At 44.5% G+C, this 17724-nt stretch overlaps 1 protein-coding gene across 1 annotated transcript in view; it reads left to right on the plus strand.

The window, feature by feature from the left end:
* Positions 1-256, plus strand: part of LOC118405524 (FK506-binding protein 2-like) — a 12366-nt gene extending 12110 nt beyond the window's left edge. Inside the window, exon 5 of the mRNA XM_035805027.1 lies at positions 222-256. Within this exon, the coding sequence (XP_035660920.1) occupies positions 222-256 (35 nt within the window). The remainder of the gene's footprint in view (positions 1-221) is intronic.
* Positions 257-17724: the final 17468 nt, after the last annotated feature.

Below are 17724 nucleotides of genomic sequence, written 5' to 3' on the forward strand. Positions count from 1 at the left end.
TTTTAAAGCAACGGATATAGGTTACCCAACGGATAAAGGTGAATTGGCGTTAAATTCTAAGGATGACATCGCATTGAACTGAGACTCAACCATGTGCCTACTGACGGCATATTTGATATTTTATCATAGAACTCATATATAAAAAAACTATAACTTTCGGTATGTTGACCATTGCCGGAGAGAGACAAAGTTATTGTCCTTTTTTCTCTTTCTCTTTTAAGCTTTTATCAAGGCTCCTTGTTTAAACCAGGCGTAAATCGATACTGACGTCATCTGTACAACTATCTTGCTGTGGCCTCATGAAGACTGTATATTCGGTATGTTTGTATGAATAAAATCTTTTTGCAAAGTGAACACCTTTCCGAAGTGGTCTGCAAGTCCTTCTACGTACCAGTGTCTACAGTTAGGCTTGCGTATTGGGTGGAATTCTATGCCAGAACTTGGTTTGTTGAAAGAAGCCCCTTCCTTGGGAAATGTTGGCATTTTTGAGCTGGAAATTACAGGTAAGGTTTTTGGCTATTTCATTTTGTGAAAAAACTAGGCTTTAGTGATGTTTGGGGTGCCCTGGACAGTCTAAAAGATGCGTTTCCATGTCCTCCCTAGAGAGGTCAAAAGTCACTCGAGTTCGTTCTGCTGCGGTGTTGACCTTTGAATGAATATGAATATGATAGACACTTTCCAGACGAAGACGGTAGAAGTCGGACTTCGCTGCCAATGTGAGTTTTCCACTGACTAAACCCCAGGTAGGAGACTTTTGACAGCCTTTGACTTATATGTTTTCTACGAAACTGCATTGGTGGGCCTACAAGTCCCCGTGTTTGTGCCAACATAGTTTTTCATGTGTGAGAAGTCGATCTGTGTGTGCCTGCGATGCTAGCACGTTAGGATGCGGTCTGAATGCCTATACTTCTGTCTCACTTAAGGTACACTAGAAATACAAGAACGTCAAACCAATGTGGCATCATGCATCGCCAGTTTATTCTTCACGAAGAAGTTTTTTTTTCCAATAAGAAGCAATGTCCTTAACAGGAAACACCTGTTCCGCCATACCTTCCATTGTATTTTGGAGAATGTTAATAAATAAATAAATAGATTAACTCTTGCACAACGTTGCTGAATTATACTCTTCCTACGAATTGCGATATTATTTTCTATAGTGGATGGCCATTTGGCTCACCATAGAGAACAAGAACATGCATGTTAAATTACATTTAACACTCAAACTTCCAATAAGAAAGGCGTTCTTGATTGTATTGAATTCCTGTTACGTTATATACATTATAAACATATTACATTATATTATATTGATACCACTGTACCACACTATTCACAGTCATTTGTATAGAGTAAATCACCATATGATTGCATTCTTTCAAAATTGGAAATGTCAACATTTTTTTCATATGTTCTGTCTGGTTGCCAAATACCATGACAATTTTACTCACATTTCCTCCATAGACTAATATTGGCATAAAGGTTACATACAACAGGTTTGCTGCATCAAGACAGTTTTCATGGGCATTTCTACAGTTGCCATTAATAGATGCTGGCACTTTAGTTTATAATCAGCAGATTTTTAAATGTTTTAAAAAAAATTCACAGGTTTGTATCAATGATCATAATAGTAAACTATTACTTTGTTACTTTGTTTCTTTCAAACCCAATATCTTGTTTATATAAGGTGCATGTTTTTGTAACATTTACATGTACAGCTTCATGACGACATCTCCGACTACACAAATACACCCTTTACCTTACGTGCTTGTACAAAAATGACAGTGTTTTCTCTTTACTCTGACTATATGATACATACATACACATACATACTAATGCTTCTCTCACTCTCATGGCAGGGAGGGAGCTCGTCTGTGCATGTATGTTTGTGCGTGTCTGTCTGTCTGTGAGTTTGTGTCTTTGCCAGTGTGTTCCCTCTGGAACGTTCGCAGCACGACTAATGCTTCTCTTAATGTTAAAAACCATCAAGAACCTAGCTCCATAGAGTATGATATCCATATACAAAAGCACTTGGACTTACTTGTCTCAATCATTTCACAATTTGCACCTTGCTGCTCACGAATAGTCCCTAAGGGGTTTATTTGGCTGCATCCAAATATTCCGTGTTGTATCCAAATATTTCTATATATGTCTAGCATGCAAAGCAATCTACAAAGATTCCGAATCACAACAACTCACGTCACTGAAATACGGACAGAGAGAGGGGAAAAATAAATAATAGCGTGACATATCCAACACTAAAATGGCAGTGAATGGCATTCACAAGTCACTGAGTCACTGAAAGTTTAGCTAATAGTACTGGCTGCTGTCTGTATGTAGGGAAAGCTAAAGGCAAGGGGAGGCTAAAGGTATCGGTATGTTCTTCGAGACAACCGTCAGATCAAAGAGAGTCATAGGAATTGGTCATGCAACAACCGCGGGATCAAGGGAGGGGGGCATTGTTTGGGCTCGTCTGTGTATGTATGTGTTAGAGTGTCTGTCTATCTGTGAGTTTGTGTTTGTGCCAGCGTGTGTTTATTCTGTAACGCTCGCAGAACGACTCCCTTTAGCCTTGGTCTTCTCTAATCTCCAAGCAGATCAAAGGGCCAAAACAGTGTCCAGCAGGATACTGTCTTCCCACCGGTAGATCAACGTGGAGATTAGTTCTCCTCCACATAAGCCAAGGTTGTCATGGAAACGGCTCTACCGGCTGCTTCATCATTTTCCTTTGCTGGTTGTTGACAGTTGCGGTTCGTCCATTGTTCTGATGAGCTTCAGCCAGAGGAGGGTGTGCCCTGGTCTCCTCCACATCGGCGACATTTTCCATGGGTTTGACTGCAGCAGACTCGACTGCACCTGCCTTTGCCTTAGCTTCACCTGCGGTAGTTTGCTGGTTGGTAACAGTGGCGGTTCCTCCGTTGTTCTGGTGAGCTTCAGGAAGAGAAGAGCATGCCGTGGTCTCCTCCACATCGGTGGCAGACCGTATGTCTGCAGTAGGGTCGGCTCCACCTACCACTGTCCCAGCTTCACTTGCGGCGGTCTGCTGGCTGCTTGCAGATGCGGTTCCTCCAGGTTTGTCCTGTTGAGGCTCATCGCAATGAGCGCGTGCATTGTTCTCCCTTACAACTGCAACAGTTGCCATGGGGATTTCCTCAGTAGAGCCGGTTCCATCTTCCTTTACCTCTGTCTCACCTGCGGTGTTCTCATCGACGTGCACAGCAGCTAAAGTTTTCATGGGGATCTCCTCCGCAAAGCCGGTTCCACCTGCCTTTACCTGAGATTCACCCCCGATGCTCTTACTGCCAGCGGAGACGGTTCGACCTCCGATGACCCGCCGGGCCCTGGCTGTGGAGGTTCGTCCTTTCCCTGGCTGAAGTCGCGTCCTGTTCTCCTCGACATCAGTGGGAGTTGTCATGGCTACGTCTGTGGCTGAGTCGGTTCCAGATGCCGCCATCCCAGTTCTCCCTCCGATGGTTGCCCGGTTGGTACCAGTGGTGGTGGTTCGACCGCTGTCCTGATCTGGTTCGGCCAGACTCAAGCGTGCTCCGATCGCAGACCTCCATTCCTTAACCATCTTTGACGTTATTGTCATTATCAGGGCCAGTAGAAGGCCCTGAGAAGCGTTCAGCACGATGAAGAAGTACTCGACAGCTGGGCTGTTGACGTAAGGATAGACGAAGCCGAGAAGCCAGGTGAACCCCATCAGACAGGAGACACGCACGTAGACCCAGGCCTTGGTACTGTTTGAGCGCGTCAGTGCAGCGTCGGCTATCTTAAACGACTTCCGTATGGCCAGCAAGACAAAAGTGACCAAGACGCCATTAACCAGAAAGGCACAGAGGACAGGAACTCCGAAAGCCACCAGACTGGCAGTCGGATTGCCGATCCAACAGTTCTCTCCGTACCCCACCCTGACAGAACTGCCGAACTCCACGATCACTGTCAGTACTACTACAGGCACCGGCATCAGACAGGTATACAAGCGGTACTGGTGCAGTTTCACTCTTTCTAAACCGTCACCAAACGTAAGAAAGAGATCAATAGCAAGCGCGTTCATGGATGTGAAGATGGTCAGCAGGAGGTAGTGCAGAAGTATGGCGAACACTGCACAGCCCACTCCGAGAGGGACCCACACACGAACCACAAACATGGCTTCAGCAAATGCCACGCATGCCATCATCTGTACCTTCAGCTTTTCCGCGACTTTTTCCCACTGGCCAGACCGAACAGAGTAGACCGCGAAAAGAATCACTGCTACTGCAGACACTATCACAAGACCCAGGGTTAACCAGCCCTGGTATGGGTCCCGAATGTTGGTTGGCTGTGTGTTGTTCGAGAAGTGCTGCAGTATGCACTCCCCGCAGATCGATGCTGTTGTGTTCAGAATGGCCACCTGCTCAGCTGGGCAGGACACGTTAGAACTCAACAGGTGGACACTGCCATTGGGAAGGACACGGAACTCTTCCGCTGTGAACGTCAAAGCGGGGTCGCTGCAGTTTTGTGCGGGAATAGTTTTGTTTGATGAGCCGTGAGCTCTACGGGAGGACGAGAGGAGCCGGCATGTGTCTGTGAAGGGATCGTAAAAAGTGTCGGCGGTGCATTGATTTCCACCACCCTCATCGGCGTTAAAGTTGAACAGATTAGTTAGTGAGAATCTTTCAACACAGTCTGTTTTGCAACCTCCCAAAGTACTATCGCTAACCTTAGTATTACCACACCTTAAATGTGTGGTTGCCGTAAGAGAGATTCCTTCACAAACAGCACAGTGGACATTTTTGTAAATGGTATGTCCAATGCCTATTGCATAACTATAGGACCTACAGGCAGTAACATTACAACTCTCGTGGGAAACATCAGCCTGGAAACAAGGTCTAGCATATGACTCGCTTGAGGAGAACACTATCTTGTTCATTCCAATGCAATCTTTCTTACTATCAGTGACATTGATGTACGCTTGTGAACCTTTAGGGGTGTGTGAAGACAGATTAATCAGTCCTGAACACCCCAATTGGGGCTCCCCAAAGGTTACGTTTGTTAAAGACACTTTGTTACACATTGCACAGAATATGTTTCTGTAGGGGACTCCATCCACTAATCCAGGCCCTAATCCAGACCTAACACGAGTTGAAGTGTCTACCACGGGCATCCGGTAAACCAGATCACCTGGGTTGAAGGGATCCACCTGTTTCACGCACTGATCCCTTGTGACGTCATCCGTCCAGCCGTCAGGGCAGTCAGCCACCATCCAATAGGAACTTCTATCAGAAAGCACACAGCTCCACTTCAGGTGGTGGTAGTCAGGGGGCGCTGCAGCAAGGCTGTCTTCTCTGTAGTGGATGTAATAAAGTCACAGTAAGTCACTCTAGTTACGGCAAACTACAATTCTGTAAAGTTAGTCATCATATGATTTGCAAAGGGATATCAGTACGAGGTCAGGATTCTCTGTTACCATGGGAACCAGTCATAGTAGGATCTATCACCATGGGAACCAACACCTCTGACATGCTCCATTGTTATAACATGATGTATGCAAAAAGAGATGCGTACTGGTCATCCAGGCCGACCACTAGCCGAGCGTTATTTATTCACGAAAGTAAAGATCGACTTCTTACTCGAAGTCTACACAGCAATCACCAAAAAAGCGGCAGTCGTTGTCACAATAACACAGTCTCCGTACGCCGAAAGGTAGGTTACCACAGGTGTAGGCTCCTTTGCAGTCCTGGCCGGTAAAGTCCAGTGACAGAGGATCTGGAGAAAAAGGATGAGATAACAACGAATAAATGGCTGTCCTTGCAGCAGACAAACTTGACTGTTTTTTAACCTTACGTTTCAGATGATTGCTGTGACGCATGCTTTGCAGTTTCAGCTGCAGTTATACCCCCTTCACAATAGGCGCGATTCGATCGGAAGACTAGTTTACGAACTCTGAATGACATTTTCGTGAGTAAGACGTACGGTGTTCTCACGATCATCTTGCGATTTTTACGGATCGCCGGCAGTTTTCAGGAGTCTTACGACGGTCGCGGTGCAGCGAAACATGTTCTTAACATATGCGACTAGTCGAAGGAAATCTCCAAAATCGCACAGCTCGTTACCGAGTCGCAGATTGTGCGTACAAATCGTGTGTACCTTGCAAGGGTATCGGTCAATAGTCTTGCGTCAATCCAACGATTGAAGACCGATAGGCGAGCAAAGACATAGTTATTAATCATCGAGCGCAAATCGGATGGCGAACGCCCGTCAGTTGGGCAACGTTCGGGCGACGTTCGCCCGACTTCCGTTTGTTTACAAATATTGAGTTTCTGGGAATGTGAGGGTAATTCTAACATTGTGGCCCCTGTGGCAGTATGTAGGCTGGCTTTGTGACACACTTTCTTTTCTTGCGTCATTTCTATTATGCCCGCGCATCCATTCATTGGTTAAAAAGATTCCGACAACAAAATAAGCAACATTTATTGATCTCTTGCCTTTTTTGAGGAACGTTTTGTGTTACCTTGTCCGCGTGCAAGAGGTCATGGGAGGTTTATTATCATAGATTTATTGACCGTCGATCTCACGAGCCTCGCGTATATGTGAGGGGGACAGTTTTGAGGCGAAAAATACGCAAGACCATCTTAAGATCTTAAAATCAGCCGACCTTCCTGCGATCGCGAAGAACGTCCGAAGATCGTATATAATGTGAAGGGGGTATTACAGCTACAGCTGGCGTCCTCCAGGGGGACACGTTGGCACATTTTCTCTTCATCATAATACTAGACTATGCTCTGCGACTATATATATATCAAAGATAATCATCGGCGAATAACCTCACACTTGAATCGAGCTGGTCTGGCAAGTCGTTTATGTACAAGAGGAGGAGTAATGGTTCCAGGATAGTTCCTTGCGGAACTACACTATGCTCTGCGCCTCTCATTGGATAGTATGCAGGAAAAGGGTACCTGAAATCCAACCTAGAAGAAGTAGTCGACACTTTGCTATAAATCTTACAGATCTAGACTTTGCAGACGGTCTAGCACTGTTAACACACCTAGTCAAGAGGATGCTGAAGATCTTTTTCAGTCTTTCGAGAAAGCAGCGGCACAAGTGGGACTTTATTGTAATGAAGACTGAATTCACAAGTACAAGTATTACAAACAGGGCTCAAATCTCTCTCTGGAACTTGCATAAAACAATTTTGTTACTTTTGACTGTCATTGTATGTAATATACAGAGCAGAAGACCACCATAAGCTCATTGTGAGCTTCTTGTCCCATGCTCAAAAAATGAATGCGAATAAAATAAAAATAATAAAACAAGTAGAGGTCTTCAAATATCTTGGGTCCTACATTATAAACTTTGAAAATGATTATAGCATTGGGAAAACCATGGCCTTGAATTTATGTAACAAACTAAATAATATCTGGCGCTCTAGTATAGATAACAAACTTAAGGTACAAGTCTTTCGCTCAATAGTAGAGTCAATTCTTCTATACGGTGTTGAAACTTGATGATGATAATGCAGTTACATCTTTCTACACCACTGGGTTTGATACAACTTATAACCGAGTTCATCATGAGGTAAACCTACCATGAGGAACAAGCTCTTCTACAGTCTTTCTAGTCTGGTATACAAACCTTTTAAAGCTAATGAGTCTTTCTTCTTCTTACAAATATAGAGTAAGAAGAGACTAGGCGACTATAATAGGTTAGGCTACCAGGCTAGGATCCTTCGACGATAGACGTTTGACCCTTTTTTTCGGGATCACGAAGTTTGGGCATTCACGATGAATTTTTTACTATCTGTAAATAAAGTTTGGGTGCCGAGAATAAATCATAACTTTGGATTTACTAACCAGCACATTCCATCACGTTGCAGTAGTCCCAACTTTGCGTGCCGTCCGTGGTGTAGCACCAGGGCCGCTCCTTGTTGTCAGGGTTACGGCAGAAGTTCTCCTCCAGGCCTGCATCAGGATGAGCCTGTGGTGTGTGGGGATGGCTGTGGGGGGACTGGGAGGCATAACTCCTCCCCCTGTCTTGCATTACTCCTCCCCCGCTCACCTGTTAATCTGTTCCTCATAGCTCCTCCCACTATCCGCTCACCTGTTAATCTGTCCCGCATAGCTCCTCCCCCTATCCGCTCACCTGTTAATCTATCCCGCATAGCTCCTCCCCCTATCCGCTCACCTGTTAATCTGTCCCGCATAGCTCCTCCCCCTATCCGCTCACCTGTTAATCTGTCCCGCATAGCTCCTCCCCCTATCCGCTCACCTGTTAATCTGTCCCGCATAGCTCCTCCCCCTATCCGCTCACCTGTTAATCTGTCCCGCATAGCTCCTCCCCGCTCACCTGTTAATCTGTCCCGCATAGCTCCTCCCCCTATCCGCTCACCTGTTAATCTGTCCCGCATAGCTCCTCCCCCTATCCGCTCACCTGTTAATCTGTCCCGCATAGCTCCTCCCCCTATCCGCTCACCTGTTAATCTATCCCGCATAGCTCCTCCCCCTATCCGCTCACCTGTTAATCTGTCCCGCATAGCTCCTCCCCCTATCCGCTCACCTGTTAATCTGTCCCGCATAGCTCCTCCCCCTATCCGCTCACCTGTTAATCTGTCCCGCATAGCTCCTCCCCCTATCCGCTCACCTGTTAATCTGTCCCGCATAGCTCCTCCCCGCTCACCTGTTAATCTGTCCCGCATAGCTCCTCCCCCTATCCGCTGCGTAGAAGCATCGCGTCGGTGGAGCTGAGAACAGAAAACCACGTCAGGACAGAAGATACAAAACCGGAAGTTCTGCTGCAATTTCAAGGTCATTCTATAATTGATTTTGACCTTCATTTACCCACTTAAGAAATATCATCACAGTCCAGTGGCTCTTCAGTAATGCTGAGCACAAATATCCGGATACACAACCATGTAAACAAACACACAAACACAGAGACGGACAAAAAAGCATACCTCCGTCTATCATGGAGCTAAAACAAGGGGATGGACTGTAAGTCTACGAGCTTGAGTTTGTAGGAGCACCTTCTTTGAAGATAAAAAAAGTTGAAGTTACCGTCACAGGCGAAGACCTCCTCGCAGTACATCCACCTGATGAGCGGGTTTTTAGTGTAGCACCACGGCCTGTCCTTCCCGTCCGGGTTCCGGCAGTAGTTCTGCTCCAGCCCTGCCCGTGGGTAGGCCTGGGGAGTGTGGTTATGGGGGTGGGGGTACTGATATGTCCAGAACTGACACGAGTCGCTCCGGTTTGCAAGGCCCCTGTAGCTCGCCCCTCTGTCATGTAGATAGTAACAGTCTGCGGACATAAAACGTTACATCGTAAACGCTGCGCACGAAAGGACTGTACATTCTTACCAGCAGGCACAGGAAGTCTGATCATAGTGGTTGATTGTTGTGAACAGTTGTTAACTTGAACACCCAACAATAAGCCTACACATGAGACAGCTAAACTAAGTGCCAACCTATAGCTTAATAGACACATGAGATGGAAAAGGTTATTGCAAGCAACAGGCGGTTTTATGTTTAGCTCCTAAATATTCTGAGGGAACCTTGTGTTTTTAGAGGCCACTTTACCCTTCCTGGTGAATACTCTAGTGCTCTGCACAATTTGAATGGTTGTCAGGAAATATCGTGTGTGCAGAACTCACTGCAGTTCCTCTCGTCACTGTTGTCCCCACAGTCGTCTCTACCGTTACAGCGAGTAGCCGTGAGGAACAGGGCGCCATTGTCACATGCAGAGGCACCTGAGGGATAGAAACTATCCGTCATTACAGTCAAATACAGGAACCCAAAACGCTTGATAGGCTCTTAGAGCCTTGTTACCTCCATGAAATGTCATGGAGGTTATATTTTACCCAGCGTTTGTCTGTCTGTCTGTCTGTGTGTGTGTGTGTGTGTGTAAACAAGATAACTCAAGAACGGTTGGATGGATTGGTTTCATACTTGGTGTGTTGGTAGGGTGTGATGAAAGCTGGAAATGATTAGATTTTGGGCCACCTAGCGGCTCCCCTTGGTACTGCAGCGCAACTTCCGGTTTTGCTATCTCGTGTTCTGAACATGCTATGGTCACGATTTTTCAGTATTAGATAGCTCTTGTGTTCAGGAAAAATTGACATTAGTTTGGGCCCCCTAGCGTCTAGTTTTGGGATAGCAGGGGCATTTTTGTCAAAAACTTCTGAGGACGATAACTCAAGAAGGGAACAACGGATTTGCATGATTTTTGGTATGTAGGTACCTTAGACAATGTTGTACAAGGTAAGATACTAATTATGCAAAATAGGAATACATTTGCATAATTAATGAGAACATTCTATCATAGCAGTTTTTCCAATGTATCTCTTGTCCCGGACGTGATATGGTCGAGACATTTTAGTGGTAGATAGCTTTTAGCGTCATGACAAAGTGGAGCTAGTTTCATCCTCCTAACATTTAATTGTGGAACTGCAGGGGCGTTTTTGTCAAGACACTCCAAAGAGGATAACTGCAGAAAGGAATGACGGATTGCCTGCATTTTAGGTATGCAGGTAGCTTGGGCAAAGATGTTAATAATGATATGCATCTTATGCTAATGAGGGAATAATTTGCATAATTAATGAGAAAATTGTATAATTCCATTGTTTGCAATAACAGGATTTCAATAAATGTAACACTTGTTGATTATGATAGGTGGAATATAAGCAGATACCAAATATGGTAATGAGGAACTTATTTGCATAATTTATGTAAAAATTGCAAAGCCGCTTTATGATTAATAATGGGAATTTTATAATTATGACATGTGTACGGCAGTCAATGATGAATAACACCATGCATAAATTATGTTAATGTGTTAATCAATTGCATGAAATTTACGAAAGCTCTAAATTTTCATGGAGGTATGAGGTCACCGAACTCTAGTTTTTTTTGTGTGAACTTGAAGTAAATAAAAAATCAGCTTTGCAGTGAGAGTAAAGACTTACCTTCTCCTCTGCTGCTGCAGTCCACCCTGCCCCGCCGCTCGCCTGTAGCAAACACAAGTAGAAACATCAAACCTGCATTCCCATCTTATATGTTGAAAAATGAGACAAGTTTAGTTGATGGATATAAAGTTAGGGCAATAATTTATTACAAGCATGACAGAAAACAGATACAAAGCACATTCTAAACAACAGATGAAACCACACATTCAGCCACCTGCAACAGCTGTAGTAGGTTGTAGCATAGGGGTTACAAACATAACAAAAGAAGACAGCAGAAATGTCATAAAAACTTGCATCGTAAGTTGGAAAGTCAATCAGAGAAAGAGCACATGATGTTCATTCTGCGACAGTTTTAAAGGTCCAACTCATGAAAATCAGAGAGTTTTATTCATTAAACAACAACTTTACAAGCAAGGAGAGAGGAAGCGAAGATAAGAAGACACGTTAGTTCTCACAACAGTTCTGCTCGTCTGTGTTGTCTCCACAGTCGTCATTGCCGTCACACACGAGTGCCTTACTGATGATGGCTCCGTTCGGACACATCTCATCGTCTACAGTAAAGAAAACAGAAAGTCGTCGAAAAAGTGTAAAAAACTTGTACTCAAGTTCATGTGCATAGAATGCAGCTGATAGACATAAGTTGAAGGCTCATCTGACAACATGTAATGCACAGCAGAGCTGGCCTGTGCTTAAGTTTGTTTTCTGCCAGACCATTCTGGTACAACTTTTATCTGTTTCACGCAAACCCTGCTGACCCCCTCTTGATTCGTGCCTTACCGCAGTTTCCTTCATCGCTCCCGTCGTCACAGTCCACTATGCCGTCACAGATCACCTCATGGACGTCACAGTCGCCGTCTGTACACACCGTCCTGTCCAGTCCGGAACAGGCTGGGCGAACAAGGGCGAATAATGTTTTTTTACAATCATTACAGGCTTTTACAATCTCTGGAGGAATTTCTAACGTCTGAACATTATTTGGTATATTTTCCTATGCTTGCCATGCAGGGGTTGTCACGTGCCATTACGTATTTAAATTTTCATTTCAGGTCGATCCATTAAGATAAATCCTTGTGTATACAATGGCAGCATTGTGTATAGAGAATTGCGTATATCAGAATATTAGGCACATACAATCATCATATTCGTCTTCAATTAGCTCTGAAAAGAATGGACAAACCCTCTGGTCGATAGGAGTTTTTGGAATCTCCCGGTTTCTATACTTAATTTGTGACAGCCAATTCTTAGTTGCGTGCTTGCCTCACGAACGTCAAAGCTCTTTATGGTTGAAATATAATTTTCTTGCTTGTACTGCTTGTTCAATGTAAAAAGAGAGGAGAGTTTGGAATTGTTTTGAATAGAGGAATGCCAATTTTGCACGTATACATCTTGTAAACGTTGTTGTAGCTGAGTGGTGATTGTGGTATGACCTCGGGTTCAGTCATATGTGTCCAAAACCGTGGTAGTTGAGGATATTTTTTACGTGGACAATCCAATCATATTCTCGTGATAAAACGGTATTGTGTGCCTCACGAAGAGGTGCATATTCGGGCAAATTAACCAAGCGATGCAAATATGAAGCCATAGGTGCATCTTCATATTTGGTAGGTGGGTTGATGTGAAAACAAAGTTCAAGTTAGAAAATGGGCCTTCTAGTGCCTTCCTGCGTTACTGCAGCAGCATTTCTGTGTTTCAGATCTTGTAAGAAGCTACGATTGCTGCAGACGACGTTTCGGAATTCCAGCCAATGTTTGTGAATGGGGACCTGTTTTTTAATATGATTCCTATAACGTTCGATATAGCTTTAGAACATGTTAGACCCAAAATCAATGTTTACCACTGTTCAATGTCACATTTTTGTCGCCTTATGTTTTTATCATGTACTTGTAATTAGCCTTCGGACAGGAACTTGCAGATAAACTTTCATTGCAGTATATAAGTAGTACTTACCCTGGAAAAACTCGATCTCGCTGATTTCCCTCCGCCTTCCACGCGGAAACTGCAGGCGCCAAGTCTGTGCTGTGGCGAGAAGTCCGGTCAGGTCAATTCCGTTCAGATATATTTTGCCAAACCTTTTATACGGACGGCTGTCGTGTGCCACTTCAGTAAAGGTCCGCCCAGTCCATCTCCTGACCGTGACGTCCATGTCTCCGCTCTCATCACCCTGGTACCACATCCGGATCCGGGACAGCGTCATGGACGTCTGCAGGTCAATCGTCAGATGCCAAGTGGCCTCATCATCTCCACGTCTCCAGGTCGTCTTGAAGTTGGAGTCCAAGACGTACCCGGCGACATGTCGGACTCCGTCGTCGCCGTCCCATTGGTCCGGTGTCACCCATGTCGGGTCGGGCTCCACCCAGCCACCTGTCAGTAATAGAAACCTTTCATTAATGTTTTATGGAGCTAGCTATGTATAAAGTTGGCTTTACATAGCTGGGAAATGTCTGTGTCTGGAGGTATCTAGGGACGCATATCACTGAGCCCCGTGCAAAGTAACAGGAAGATTTTCGGGCATAAAATACTCCAAAATCTCGCGATTTTCAATTCTGCAATCCAAATTTGGCCATCGGTAGTTGAGGGTGATAATGTCGTAATAAGGAGCAGATACGAAGTAGTTAAGTTCTTCAAGTGAAGTTGTTCTCGAAGATAAGTTGTTAGATGTTCTTGAAGTGAAGATGTTCTTGAAGTGAGGATGTTCTCGAAGTGAAGTTGTTCTCGAAGTGAGGATGTTCTTGAAGTGAAGATGTTCTTGAAGTGAAGATGTTTTTGAAGTGAAGATGTTCTTGAAGTGAAGATGTTTTTGAAGTGAAGATGTTCTTGAAGGGAGGTTGTTCTTGAAGTGAAGATGTTCTTGAAGTGAAGATGTTCTTGAAGTGAAGATGTTCTTGAAGTGAAGATGTTCTCGAAGTGAAGATGTTCTTGAAGTGAAGATGTTCTTGAAGGGAGGTTGTTCTTGAAGTGAAGATGTTCTTGAAGTGAGGATGTTCTTGAAGTGAAGATGTTCTTGAAGTGAAGATGTTCTTGAAGTGAAGATGTTCTTGAAGTGAAGATGTTCTTGAAGTGAAGATGTTCTCGAAGTGAAGATGTTTTTGAAGTGAAGATGTTCTTGAAGGGAGGTTGTTCTTGAAGTGAAGATGTTCTTGAAGTGAAGATGTTCTTGAAGGGAGGTTGTTCTTGAAGTGAAGATGTTCTTGAAGTGAAGATGTTCTTGAAGGGAGGTTGTTCTTGAAGTGAAGATGTTCTTGAAGTGAAGATGTTCTTGAAGTGAAGATGTTCTTGAAGTGAAGATGTTCTCGAAGTAAAGATGTTTTTGAAGTGAAGATGTTCTCGAAGTAAAGATGTTTTTGAAGTGAAGATGTTCTTGAAGGGAGGTTGTTCTTGAAGTGAAGATGTTCTTGAAGGAGGTTGTTCTTGAAGTGAAGCTGTTCTTGAAGTGAAGATGTTCTTGAAGTGAAGATGTTCTTGAAGTGAAGCTGTTCTTGAAGTGAAGATGTTCTTGAAGTAAAGTGAAGTATGGGAAGTGGTCCAGGTGGAAGAGGAAGAGAGTCACCCGACATAGTCGAGTCCAGTCTGAGAAGAGAATTTACTCATGCTTCCTGTCGATCTTGACTAATGCTTACCACCTTGCCTTACAGCCCCGACTTATTAATTAGGCTTAGGTCCCTAGTCCCTTTTATGTTTCGTTTCCGAACACATTCCGACCAGGGCCCGTTTCGGAAATGGGCCCTAAGCCTTACAACAGAGCTGACGTTCTGTAAGAAAACATATCCACGGATCATGATGACCTCCCCTCGCCTACTTGAAACTGGAACATATTTTCATTTATGTTATGTTCTAAACATCTTGAGATGTTGTGGAAAACCATGAGATAAGTTGCTCACCCGTAAGCGCGAGGGCACCTGACAAACAGTTACACAGAACCCACAGCAGCACCAGCGAGGTCATGTTGGGCCACAGGTTTCCGATTCTGCTGCAAGTTGGCTGGCTTCTGTTTTACACCTAACCGACGCTGCCCCTAATGAAGACTACAATATTCAGTTCCGTCGTACAGAATAGACTATAGCGTGCACAGGCGAATGTTGTTATTAACTGGCTACATAGACGAAGAGTGGTAACCTCCATAGCAGGCCCATCGGTGGCTTTTTAGAGTTGCTGATAAAGCATGTTCTGATGATGGGCGATTTTATTCCCCGATGGATTTTACCGAGACTAGGTGAGCGGAATTCTCAATTGCAGATTCAGTTATCACGTGGTCACTGCAGTGTGTGTGCATCATTAAATATTCATTGCTGTTTTTCTGACTCGTCTGGTAGAAATTGTTCGAAGACTGGTATGTGTTTGGCGTGTTGGCCATCTTAACTGTAAAAAATTCCAGCATCATCGCCAAACTCCACATTTAAAATCATCAGGGCATTCCGACATTAATCTGTGCAACTGGACTACCCGAAAACCTGGTGCAAAAATAGACCATTCCAAACATATCCCCTACAAGAATGGACCATTCCAAAGCTAGCTCATGCCCAGATCTATTCGCATGTCATCGTTGGAATTGAGAACGAAGAAGAATGGAGGTATCCGCTTTCATGACTACCTATAAACTTTGCAGACTAATCAGAGACAGACGAAAACACAGAACAGCCATGAAACTGTCAACAACTCTAATGACCTATAACCCCGAGAACATATTGAAGATAAGCAATGGTAGTCGTACACTTTGAATCAACGACGCCAGTGTCTATGACAACCAATCTTTTTCAGCAAACGTCGATGAAGGTTAGACATCCAGGTAGTAAGATACCAGTAGTTCTTATCATAATGACACTGATCACAATGCATCAGATATTACACAAAGCTGTCTGAGATACTGTAAATGCAGAAATGTTCGAGGTGGATTAATGCTCGCGGTTTTCGCGATGACCTCTTCACCGCGAATTTACAACCATCGCGAACATTTTTCTATTATGCGCGAAAAGTCCTTTTTCCAGCTACAGCGAAATTATATCCCCGCGAACTTAAATACATTTACAGTATACAGATATCACAGCATAATATCCTGCACAATCCTTGTTTACCAGGGTCCCTGCACATCCCCTGAGTATATGGGTGTGAGGGGATGTGTTATAGGAGTCTTTGTAATTTAACTAGGATAGCAAACAGACTAGGATATTACTTCATGCCAAATGGAAAAGAAAACAATAGACGCACAATAGATAAAGTACATGTATTTCAGTCCTATGTCAGTTCTACTATTTCAAGCTACTCCAGATATGTTACTGCATTCTTAACCTCCTTACATACTGTCTTCTATTTTCATGTTGCATTTTCAGGCAACACATCATTGGTTCATAACATTGAGCATTACAATGCACAAAATACACTGCCTTTACCCAGTCTGCTTTCAAAGACAATAGTGTACACTTGGGAAAAGGGTATCAATTAATTACAAATTATCACCAATGCAACTAATAAACAAACAACTTATACACACAGTAACTATACAATTATCAGTAATGTTTTCATTCTGTGAGTATGCCAGGTCTGTTAAAGTGCCTTTAGCAGAGTTGGTGAGAGAATCTGATGAGCAAACCAAGATTTTTCTGTCCTTCAACTGGAAAATAAAGAGATAAAATTTGATTTGCTTTCTAATTTATCTTCATTGTCTTTCAAAGCTCTAGCGAGGCCAAACATGTTCAAGATCCAAACAGTTATGGATAAGAAATATCTCTGTACTGAGAGGCCATGGTGGAGGGGGGGGGGGTGCATTATAATGTGTATCATTGTACTCATGCCGCTGTGAACAGTAATCTCAGTATTATTCTATAGTCAAAGTATGGCACAGGTACAGGTAATATCATGAGTTCATATAAAAGATACACCTCAAGACAGGTTATTTGTAGTTCTGCAATTGATGGACAGCCACTCTCTCGAGTATGGCACGTCTACAGGTTTGCAGTTCTATTTTGACGGGCCTTCCTCGCCTTTCTCTTTGCCTCAACGGCTGCTACCCTCTCGGTCTCGAAGGTGGTGTATGTCAGCTGCCGCCAGGCATAGCAATATGACAGATCTAGAGCATATTTCAACAACAGCAACACATGACAAAAATTAACTAGAGAATGCTGCTTCTCAAAGACACCTACTCAAGGACACCAAGCTCCGCCCACTTGTAAATTACGGCATGTACAAACCTGTGCACGCAACACCGTTGATTAATCTAGCGCCGTACACCGCTGTACAGTCACCACTGTACCAGGCAGACCCAGCACACACACCACTGTACCAGGCAGACCCAGCACACACACCACTGTGCCAGGCAGACCCAGGACACAACATGGCATCCACCTGTTTCCCCGGGAAGCCCATCATGGCGCTCGGCCTGCTTCTGTTTGCCTGCCTGCTGTCCGTCGGTCATGCCTCGAGCGAAGGCGAATACTGGGGCGGAGACTGGTACGGGGGCGGAGACTGGTACGGGGGCGGAGACTGGTACGGGGGCGAAGACTGGGACGGAGACTGGGACGGAGACTGGTACGGGGGCGGAGACTGGGACGGAGACTGAGACTGGGACGGAGACTGGTACGGGGCCGGAGACTGGGACGGAGACTGGTACGGGGCCGGAGACTGGTACGGGGCCGGAGACTGGGACGGGGCCGGAGACTGGGACGGGGCCGGAGACTGGGCCGGAGACGGGGGCGGAGACGGGGGCCGAGACATAGAGTGTTCCTCATCCGAAGATTTCACCTGTGTAAGTAGCGAACGCTGTATCGAATCGGCAAGGCTACCTGTATGTAACGGGTTTGATGA

This window comes from Branchiostoma floridae, chromosome 18 (assembly GCF_000003815.2).
Source record: "Branchiostoma floridae strain S238N-H82 chromosome 18, Bfl_VNyyK, whole genome shotgun sequence".
Lineage (NCBI taxonomy): Eukaryota > Metazoa > Chordata > Leptocardii > Amphioxiformes > Branchiostomatidae > Branchiostoma > Branchiostoma floridae.